Genomic DNA, 10,667 nt, shown 5'->3' with positions numbered 1-10,667 from the left:
ACTTAACGTTACAGGCGCCTCTGAGCGGCGGCCCGTGCGAACCGGTCTTTTGCATGTGCAGCGGGCCGCACCGCAACACACACACACACACACACACACACACCCGGGCTCAGCGTTTCCGGTTCTTATGGATTTTCGCCGGAAAAACACCCGGATTTTTTTTTTTTTAAAAGGAGTGGATCGGTTTGAGCCGATTTCCCCCCCCCCCGGATTTTACGTTTCCACGGATCCAAAGTTGTTCCTGTTCGTGCGGGGTTGGGTAACGGTGCCCCCTTGTGGCGAAATTCGGCACGCTGGATGGCTTCGAAAAAGCAAAACCGACAACGCTGAGCCTCGGCAACACTCCGCTGAAGCAATTTCACACAAACAACACGTTTCCTCACGGCGGCGCCGGCCATCACCCGCATCACAGGCATGATAGCTAATGTGTGTGTCTGTGTGCGCACCGTTTTGCTGCTATTGCATCTGCCCAAACTGTTCCCGTCACCCCCCCACCCCCAACCGCCCCACCCTCCCGTCACGACAGTGCGTAATAACCGGCCCGCTCCGACCACAGCGGAGGAGCCGGCAGGAAGTGCATTCCTCCGCTCCGTCACAAAGGCTCGCTGCTCGTGTGTTTCAGTCATCGTCTCTTCACAAACGTCCTCCGTGCTTCAGGGGTGATCAGTCAGCGTGTGTGTGTGTGTGTGTCCGACGAGCAGCCGGGCAAACAAGCAAACGAGCAAAACGCCTCCCGTGGCTCGTTGCCGGCTCGGCGTGGAGGTGGCGGGCGCGTTGGGGGTTATGCCCATTCGTCGACACATCGTTTGATGAGCTGATATTTAGCAGAACAGATGTGACGGAAGAAACTGACAGCTGGAAATACTGTGTGTGTGTGTGTGTGTGTGTGTGTGGGAGGCCCTAATAGAGGATGCAAAAGGCACTTTTCAGGTCACATAAAAGGACAGATACAGTAATCCGATAGGCTGCGTTCAAACAGAGCTCCCACGGCGACAGGCGCGTGCGTGTCAAACGGCGGCCCGTTCTCCTCTGCGTAAAGCAACGGAGCGCCGCTGCTCCTCCTCAAGACTCGCCGCGCCCGAGCTGCGAGGTCACGTGACCCAAGCCCCAATGCGTTTTAAATACCAGCCTTGACCATCAGAGAAAATATTGCTTTAACATTTCCATGTTGCTCCAGGCCCGGTCCCGCTCCGGTGCGAGGATCCCTCCGGGCGCCGACCACGGCTCACTGACTCCTGACGTCAGCCGCTGGCGGCAGCAACACAACACTGATTCATCCAGCCCCCCACCCCACCCTCACCCCCCCAGTCCCGGTACATTCACATGTGCACAAAGTCAACCCTCTGGTGGCGTCCGTGGTACTGCAGCCTGGAAACATTCCCCCCCTTTTTTTTTTCCTCCAAATTTGACCGAGTTCAAAGAAGACGCCGTTGCCAAAAAAAGAGAAAAGGCTTTCGGAGCAATCAGCTGACAGGAAAGGCGGGCTGATCCTCTGGCAACTAACGGGCCAGGCCGGGGGTGGGGGTGGGGGGTGGTGGGGACGGAGGGCAGGGAGTTCACAGCCTTTTATGCCGCCTGACTGTGTGCCGCTTTCCGAGTCCGGGCCTGCACCCTAGTGAGTCACAGCGTCTCCAGGCCCCCCCCCCCCCCCAAAATATGACTCACTTCATCCGCCGTAACATCGGTTCGTAGCCACAAGAAGACTCGAACCTCGCCACGGCGCAGAAGAAGAAGAAGGCCTCTCTTTGGAATGATGCTGATTAAAAACAAAGCATAAAACATTATTTAAAAAAAACAAAAACGTATTAAAATATTGAATTCTTTTCGGTGGAAAAAAGTGCTCAGTGTAAAGTGGCTCTCTCAGAGATAAGAGGTCGGGGACGATGGTTTTCCAGCTTTCGGAGCAGGCTGAGGAAGGCCTCGGCGAGTCGGGTAAGCTCCTCGGTTGCGTTATCCGTCCTCGACCCGCGGAGTCCTCGAAATCCTTGTACCCGCTCCTTAAAATCTTTAAAAAAAAATGCCCTATTGTGGTAGATGTGGGGGGTCATTTCATTTGCCGGTGCTCTCGATGGGGTTGTACTCGGTCTCTCCGGAGGACACCTGGGCGATTCGGCGCGTGGAGCCCCAGAGGCGCCGGGAGAACTGTCCTGAACGCACCTGAGACAAACAGGAAGAACGGGTTGGTCGTTACTGGAGGGCACAGACGGTGTTAAGACGGACAAACACCGAGCTTCAAACAGGGATGTTTATGACTCACACTCACACAAACACACACACACACACACACCCCTCTAAATTGCTGCATGGCGTCGTTCTCATGCTGCAGGGTATCGTATATGATGTGCGTGGGCCTGTGCTGTCGCTTACATCTCTGATTTGGGGGTCCGCCAGGTTGGTGTATTTGTCTACACCTGTGTGTGAGGCTTTTTGTCTATGTGGAGTTTAGGTGTGGTGCTTCGGTAAGATTTTGGGCTGACATTTTTGTGATCTTAAAGAAAACCAGGACCTACATAAGAGATATTTACTAATGAGATATTTATGGCACTAATGATATCTCATTAGCGCCATTTGGAGAGAATTTATCACACAACGATCAGGGTGATTTTAGAAGAGGGAATAGGACGGCTGTTCAATACGCCGGTTGACTCAACGTGACGCCGCGGTGTTCGGCTAATTCTGCGACATCGATCCAGGCTCGTCCACCGTCAGCACGTTTATGATGTACTTTGCTTACTCTCAAGGCTCAGCGTTTTCGGTTTTTTACCGATTTTCACCGAAAAATACCCAGATTTTGAAACTGATTTTCGCCCGGATTTTATGTTTCGGCGGATCCAAAAGTTGTTCCTGTTCGTGTGAGGTTACGTAACAGTGCCCTCTTGTGCGAAATTTGGCATGCTGGATGGCTTTGAAAAATAAAAATCGAAAACGCTGAGCCTTGCTCACTCTTAAAGAGCGGGGCTCGTCTATGAGCGAGTGAAAGGGTGGTGTAAAGGGTGGTGTACAGGGTGGTGTACAGGATGTGTCGTATGTCCTTCATGAGGACAACTGTGACGGGTCATTTGCTGTGCAGGCGCGCAGGACCAGTAAACATTAAATCACACTAAATTATGTTATTCATCAGATGGACCAGACTGTTATTCTTCAAGATTTGTCATGAGGGTGCATCTGGGTAGCGTGGCGGTCTACTCCATAGCCTACCAACACGGAGATCGCCGGTTCGAATCCCCCGTGTTACCTCTGGCTAGGTCAGGCGTTCCCTACAGACACAACTGGCCGTGTCTGAGGGTGGGAAGCCGGATGTGGGTATGTGTCCTTGGTCACTGCACGAGCGCCTCCTCTGGTTGGTTGGGGCGCCTGTTCAGGGGGGAGGGGGAACTGGGGGGAATAGCGTGATCCTCCCAAGCGCAACGTCCCGCTGGCGAAACTCCTCACTGTCAGGTGAAAAGAAGCAGCTGGCGACTCCACATGTATCAGAGGAGACATGTGGTAGTCTGCAGCCCTCCCCGGATCGGCAGAGGGGGTGGAGCAGTGACCGGGATGGCTCGGGGGAGTGGGCCAATTGGCCAAGTACAATTGGGCAGAAAAAGGAGGAAACGCCCCCCCCCCCCAAAACAACCCCAAACCCCCCTCCCCCAAGATTTGTCATGAAAAACAGGAAAATAGTTGTCGTGTTCTGTCAAGCAGCAAGTGTTCGCGTGACATGACTGACGGGCCCAATTTGTTTCACGCTGTATCGATGTGACACCGCAATGTCAGTACTGACATCATTTCCTGTTCAGCTTTGTTGAAGCTGAATTTCCTGTCTGATCTGGAGGATCCCCCCCCCCCGCACACACACACACACACACACACACCCCACTATAAATTACTCATTTTTGTATCTCTCACCTGCTCCGGTTTCCCCGCCCCCACCACAATGAGCTTCCCGTCCTCGAGGCCGACCAGAATGTGACTGAACTCCTTGGTGACAGACACACTCCTCACCGGCAGCTTCAGGGCCAGAGGTGCCACCACCAGGTCCAGACTGTCAAAAAAAAAAAAAAAGAATAGTGTACACGACACATTTGATTTATAGAGCGCCTCTCTACAGCTCAGGAACACTTTCATTACAGGGCCAGAGATACAAAATAACCAACCAAGAGCACGACAGGAAGCTTCAGGAAGCTGTATGTGTCACATGCACAAGAGCACAAAATAAAACATGCAGTGAAATGAAATGAAAAGGATGCTCAGTTACTGTGCAAGAATATATATATATATATATATATAGAGAGAGAGAGAGAGAGAGAGAGAGAGAGAGAGAGAGAGAGAGAGAGAGAGAGAGAGAGAGAGAGAGAGAGAGAGAGAGAGAGAGAGAGAGAGAGAGAGAGAGAGAGAGGCATAAAGGAAATATATTTACAAATAAAAATAAATGCTTGCATGGAAATATGGCTTTACCTCAATAAATCCCGTATCTGGAGGTTTCCCTGAAAGGTGCCCACGATGATGTAGTCAGTCACGAGGTGGAGAGTGGTCACCGCCTCCTCGGCGGTGATAGAAGACAGCAGACCGCCATTTACAGAGTACACGTGGAGTGAGTACTTCCCCTTTAACAACAAACAGAAACCCCACCGTGAGACAAGCTGGTTACGAGACTTCATTGAGTCTGGCCCCGTTTACACATGGCATAAACCGGCACTTCTGGTGATGGGATTGTCCTCAGACAGGGGTTAACTATATATATATATATATATACACCTATATACAGGGCTGCAGACTACCACATGCCTCCTCTGATACATGTGGAGTCACCAGCCACTTCTTTTCACCTGACAGTAAGGCGTTTCGCCAGGGGGACGTAGCGCGTGGGAGGATCACACCATTACCCCCAGTCCCCCCCCCCCCCCCCGAACAGGTGCCCAACCGACCAGAGGAGGTGCTAGTGCAGCGACCAGGACGCATACCCACATCCGGCTTCCCACCAGCAGACACGGCCAATTGTATCTGTAGGGACGCCCGACCAAGCCGGAGGTAACCCGGGGATTCGAACTGGCAATCCCCATGTCTACATAAGCTGAAATTTGCAGGTGATCACATTCAGTCACAGGTGGATGAGTGCTAGTACATTACAAAACAACAAAAAACAATAACTATATACACTACCGTTCAAAAGTTTGGGATCACCCAAACAATTTTGTGTTTTCCATGAAAAGTCACACTTATTCACCACCATATGTTGTGAAATGAATAGAAAATAGAGTCAAGACATTGACAAGGTTAGAAATAATGATTTGTATTTGAAATAAGATTTTTTTTACATCAAACTTTGCTTTCGTCAAAGAATCCTCCATTTGCAGCAATTACAGCATTGCAGACCTTTGGCATTCTAGCTGTTAATTTGTTGAGGTAATCTGGAGAAATTGCACCCCACGCTTCCAGAAGCAGCTCCCACAAGTTGGATTGGTTGGATGGGCACTTCTTTGAGCAGATTGAGTTTCTGGAGCATCACATTTGTGGGGTCAATTAAACGCTCAAAATGGCCAGAAAAAGAGAACTTTCATCTGAAACTCGACAGTCTATTCTTGTTCTTAGAAATGAAGGCTATTCCATGCGAGAAATTGCTAAGAAATTGAAGATTTCCTACACCGGTGTGTACTACTCCCTTCTGAGGACAGCACAAAGCGGCTCTAACAAGAGTAGAAAAAGAAGTGGGAGGCCGCGTTGCACAACTGAGCAAGAAGATAAGTACATTAGAGTCTCTAGTTTGAGAAACAGACGCCTCACAGGTCCCCAACTGGCATCTTCATTAAATAGTACCTGTTAGAGCCTGTTTGTGCTGTCCTCTGAAGGGAGTAGTACACACCGGTGTAGGACATCTTCAATTTCTTAGCAATTTCTCGCATGGAATAGCCTTCATTTCTAAGAACAAGAATAGACTGTCGAGTTTCAGATGAAAGTTCTCTTTTTCTGGCCATTTTGAGCGTTTAATTGACCCCACAAATGTGATGCTCCAGAAACTCAATCTGCTCAAAGAAGTGCCCATCCAACCAATCCAACTTGTGGGAGCTGCTTCTGGAAGCGTGGGGTGCAATTTCTCCAGATTACCTCAACAAATTAACAGCTAGAATGCCAAAGGTCTGCAATGCTGTAATTGCTGCAAATGGAGGATTCTTTAACGAAAGCAAAGTTTGATGTAAAAAAAATCGTATTTCAAATAAAAATCATTATTTCTAACCTTGTCAATGTCTTGACTCTATTTTCTATTCATTTCACAACATATGGTGGTGAATAAATGTGACTTTGCATGGAAAACACGAAATTGTTTGGGTGATCCCAAACTTTTGAACGGTAGTGTATATATATATATATATGTGTGTGTGTGTGTGTGTGTGTGTAATACAATAGCTATATATCATTACAGTGAGAACTGAAATAAAATATCTGCACAGAAATGTCTTCTCTACAGTCTCCAGTCTCTACAGTCTCCTATGTCATTTAAGACGTTTCCTTTTTCCATTTTGAAAATCAAGGAAAAGCTTCTCAAACGGTGCAACTTGACTACCGTTCACCATCATTTAGTCAGACTAGTATAGTAGACATGTTATTTCTGCAAAAACATTGAAACTGAGGAAGTCACGCACCCAGTTATCCACATTTTGTACGGGATCGTGCAATCAGAACTCAGTGTAGACAATGGGAACTACATTTTACACGTGGCATCTATATGAATCTGGATAAAATCATATCCAGACACTCTGAGAGACACTGCCAGGGGTAAAAGGGGGCCCATGGGCTTACTTCTGTGTATGTATATGCACTGTACATGTGCAGGCATTCCATACCTTTCCACTGAGGGGTCCCTCCTGGGAGGTCTGTGCCACAATGTGGCCCTCCAAGCCCACCTGGAGCGCAGAGATGTGGGCCGGCACGCAGCCCTCGCTGGGGGGCTGCAGCGTTCGCAGGAACTGGCCTCGGCGGACGCTGTGCACGATCACTGTGCCATCCTGGCACGCGGAACCCCGAGGGGTAGGGAGAAAGTGAAAATTGAAGAAAACGAGAGGGACCCGAAAAACAAAATGACAAAAATATTCCACAAATGGGTGCTTCTCACTCATAATGACGCTCATAACTTTTCCAATGACCTTATGAAGATTTAAGCTGGCAAAGCTTAGAAAGCAACTTCGTGGTAAGACAGTCGCTTCCTGGACAACCAGTACAAGTGAAAGAAGTCTTGTAGGACAGGTAATAGATAGATGATATGATGCTCACACTTTAATTATGTAATGATATAACCTTCCTCAGGAATAGTAAAAGTCCCTGAAATTCTCAAGTAGTCAACATCGAGGAAGCTTGCTGCTGGATTACACAGACAGATGCCGTTCTATTCACCTTTGACCCTGAGACGGCCATGTCCAGTTCAGTGCTAATGGCCACACAGGTGACCTCCTGGTCGTGTCCACAGAGAACCTGCACCGGCCGCGGAGCAAGGCCGACCGAGAACCCACCCTGGGGAACAGGAAGCAGAAGTGTACGTCTGTTGCATTTACACCCAGCCCATCAGCTTGTCACTGGGAATGTGCTTGTAACTGTGTGGATAGGCCCCCGCGGAGAGCGGGGTTCGGCCAACGGCTTGGAGGAAGGGAAAATTAGAAGTGCCTCATCGGGGCAATTAGAAGTTGTGTACAAAAACACATACTAGCATACTATTTATTACACCAAACTACTATGTGAGTGTTTTTAGTAGGTATGAAACCATAGTACGCCTCAAATAGTGTGCGAAATGTACCCGGGTGTATGCAAACAACGGACACTATGCTGGCATGAGTATCCCACGATGCATTGTGGGATGTAAGTATTACGTTTCACGATGCTAAGCAGAAAGTAGTTGAAATCATCGCTTACTTTTACACGTAAGATGTAGGTCATCACATTGGAACAAGTTTACAGACAGCGTGTTGTCATTAACCTGCAAAGAGCTGAAAGGAAGTGGTGCAGCTCTACGACGAAGTAGTATGTCTGAACAGCCGTTGTACTTTTTACTCACATACTAATAGGATGCTGGAAGATAGTACACATATATAGTAAGTCGTACACGGTGTGTGAGTTTGGATGCAACCGATGTGTGCATATTTGAACAGGGATGAGCGCTACCTACAGACACTATGCTACCGTGGACCGTCTGTGAAATGATGACGAAGAATCCTTGAATTTTTGGGGGCAAAAGTTTGGGAAATTTTGGGGAAAAAAACATGGATTTTCGGGACTGTTGCTTCCCTGAAAATGACGGACAGTAAATACCGGCGTGCTGCGGCTGCTTATCTATGTTATATTGCTAAAATAGTATTATTATTATCACCACTACTGTTACTATTACTGACAGTAAGAATCCGTTCACGAGCGTGTTCGACAATGTCACACAGTTTAACCCGGCAGACGACTGGAGGAATACGAAGGTTTACCTGCTGTAGAACCTGCCACACGATACAGGATGTGTCCCTTGAACCAGAGATGAGGTAGATGCCACACAGATCCAGAGCCAAGCATGTAACAACATCTTAACACAACACACAAAACAAATAAAAAAAACAAAAACAAACAACATTAATATACATAATTATCAATATTACAACTAAGACATTATGTGGCCTGCATGATAAATTGTTTATTTTTATTTATTACACAGCGATGTTGAATACTGGATTCTGATTGGTCAGTTAAAGCATCCTGTGGTCAGTTATTTCTGAATAGAAGACTGTTGTCAAGCTGCGGCCTATTTGCCGTCCCTGTTCCCGTCCGAATGAATGCACTTCACGATGCCTCTGTAGACTAATGTTAGCAAGTTAAAGTTCTGTCAAAATGGTTTTACTTTTTGTCAACTTATTGACTTCTTTCATAACATAAAGAGGTGTACTAACCGGGACGATCCAGGTTATCGCTTACATACTACTATATCAGTTTCCACAATCTATTACTGTTCAGTTGGCCAATATTTCAAGTTTAATTTCATTAAGAATTTCCCCCATGGAATAGCGTGATCCTCCCATGCGCTACGTCCCTCCGGTGAAACTCCTCACTGTCAGGTGAAAAGAAGAGGCTGGCCACTCCACATGTACCGGAGGAGGCATGTGGTAGTCCGGCAACATCTCCCCGGATCGGGAGAGGGGGCGGAGCAGCGACCGGGACGGCTCAGAAGAATGGGGTAATTGTAATTGGCTAAGTACAATTGGGGAGAAAAAAAAAAAGAGGGGGGGGAAATGTCCCTCCTTCCCTCCAAAAAAAATAATTTCCCCCATTGTTGTTTGATATCAGGAGGTTCCAATAACTTCTCTTTGCTATCCAGGACTATTATTGTGGCCACTCATAGCCATTCCATCATAATAGTCAAATTGACGAATCTATTTTTCAAAAAATTGTGGAGGTCTAATTTTTTAAATTGCTAAAACTGATATTAGGTAAAAAAAAAAAAGAGAGTTATGTATTACACTAGCACAATCACTATGTATTTAAATATTCTTGGAAAAAAACCTGCGATATCCCGTTTTGTCGTGCATTACCCTGCAGTGCGTGGAAATAAGCACTCACCAATGTGCCGGCAGATCCTGCCCACCAGCTTGCCTTTGCCCAGTTGGGTGACACGGAGGCTGCCATCCCAGTGGCCGCCGCTGAACAGAAGACGCCCGTCGTTGGACACCACCAGCACCTGGGCGCCCATCTCCACCCCGGGGGCAAAGGGTCTACTTAGGAAACGCTGCGTTCTGCACCACAGAGCACCCAGATGAATGCGTCAAGGCAGGAGAGGAGAAGGGACAGTGAGCTACAGCGAACCACGGGAGGAGATTTACATTCAGCACATTAAGCCGTCACGGCGTTGGCGAGTTACAAGCTCTGGGGAATTCCAGTGCTCAAGTGATCCTCATCATGATTTATTTGGCGTTTGTATGATCTTTGGTTTATTTAAGTTTAAACTGGGCTCTATTAAATCCCCCACAAACACATTTTTCAATTAACTTGATGTGGCTCTCCAGTTTCACAAATAAAGGTAAGCCTAGCTGAGATGAGGTGATAACACACAGACAGAGAGAGAGAGAGAGAGGGACGAGGCGCCCGCACACCGTGTTGTGTTTTAGCATCAGCTTCACCGACATGGCGGACCGTCCAAGGGCACTCACTTGAGATTGGCGACAGTGGGGTCCTTGGTGAACGTGAAGTAGTTGGCGATGTTCTTGTCATACGGCAGCCAGCCGTGTGTGCCTATCAAACCGTTGGCACTTACGGTCACCTGCGGCAAAACAGCAAGACAAGAGCACTGGATGAGGTGGACTGAAGCCCCCTTACATTCAAGGGTAGGCTAACTCATTGTGAACCCAGACCTCATTTAACACATTATCAGGCCTCGTTTGGAATCGTACGGACGAAAACTTCACCCATTACTTCAGTAATGAGAAACTTCAGGCCACCGCGGTAAGGACTCAGCCTTACGTGGTCCGCGCTCTACCAGGTGAGCCACCGGGGCGCTCCAGTGTTGAGGAACTTTGCCAACTCTTCTTACTGGGCTTCAACACAACGGGGAAGTCATTCAAGCTGTCAGAAAACATGATATACCATACCAGCATGGACCCTGATTCTGCTGAATGACAGAAGCTAAGCAGGTATGGGCTTGGCTAGTACTTGGATGGGAAACCTCCAGG

The 10,667-nt window shown here is 48.1% G+C and overlaps 1 protein-coding gene across 5 annotated transcripts in view; it reads right to left on the bottom strand.

Annotated features, from left to right (window-relative positions):
- Window positions 1-521: 521 nt before the first annotated feature.
- Window positions 522-10,667, bottom strand: part of nbeal2 (neurobeachin-like 2) — an 81,637-nt gene continuing 71,491 nt past the window's right edge. For all 5 annotated transcript variants that reach the window (XM_056285806.1, XM_056285809.1, XM_056285807.1 and 2 more), the window contains 8 exons: window positions 10,149-10,258; window positions 9,562-9,734; window positions 8,439-8,533; window positions 7,369-7,485; window positions 6,822-6,983; window positions 4,438-4,586; window positions 3,889-4,024; window positions 522-2,157 (listed from right to left, as the gene is read on the bottom strand). In XM_056285806.1, the coding sequence (XP_056141781.1) occupies window positions 2,050-2,157; window positions 3,889-4,024; window positions 4,438-4,586; window positions 6,822-6,983; window positions 7,369-7,485; window positions 8,439-8,533; window positions 9,562-9,734; window positions 10,149-10,258 (1,050 nt within the window). In that variant the 3' untranslated portion in view covers window positions 522-2,049. The remainder of the gene's footprint in view (window positions 2,158-3,888; window positions 4,025-4,437; window positions 4,587-6,821; window positions 6,984-7,368; window positions 7,486-8,438; window positions 8,534-9,561; window positions 9,735-10,148; window positions 10,259-10,667) is intronic.

The sequence above is a fragment of the Lampris incognitus genome, chromosome 9 (genome assembly GCF_029633865.1).
Source record: "Lampris incognitus isolate fLamInc1 chromosome 9, fLamInc1.hap2, whole genome shotgun sequence".
Classification (NCBI taxonomy): Eukaryota; Metazoa; Chordata; class Actinopteri; order Lampriformes; family Lampridae; genus Lampris; species Lampris incognitus.
This window is presented reverse-complemented; position numbering and strand designations above follow the sequence as displayed.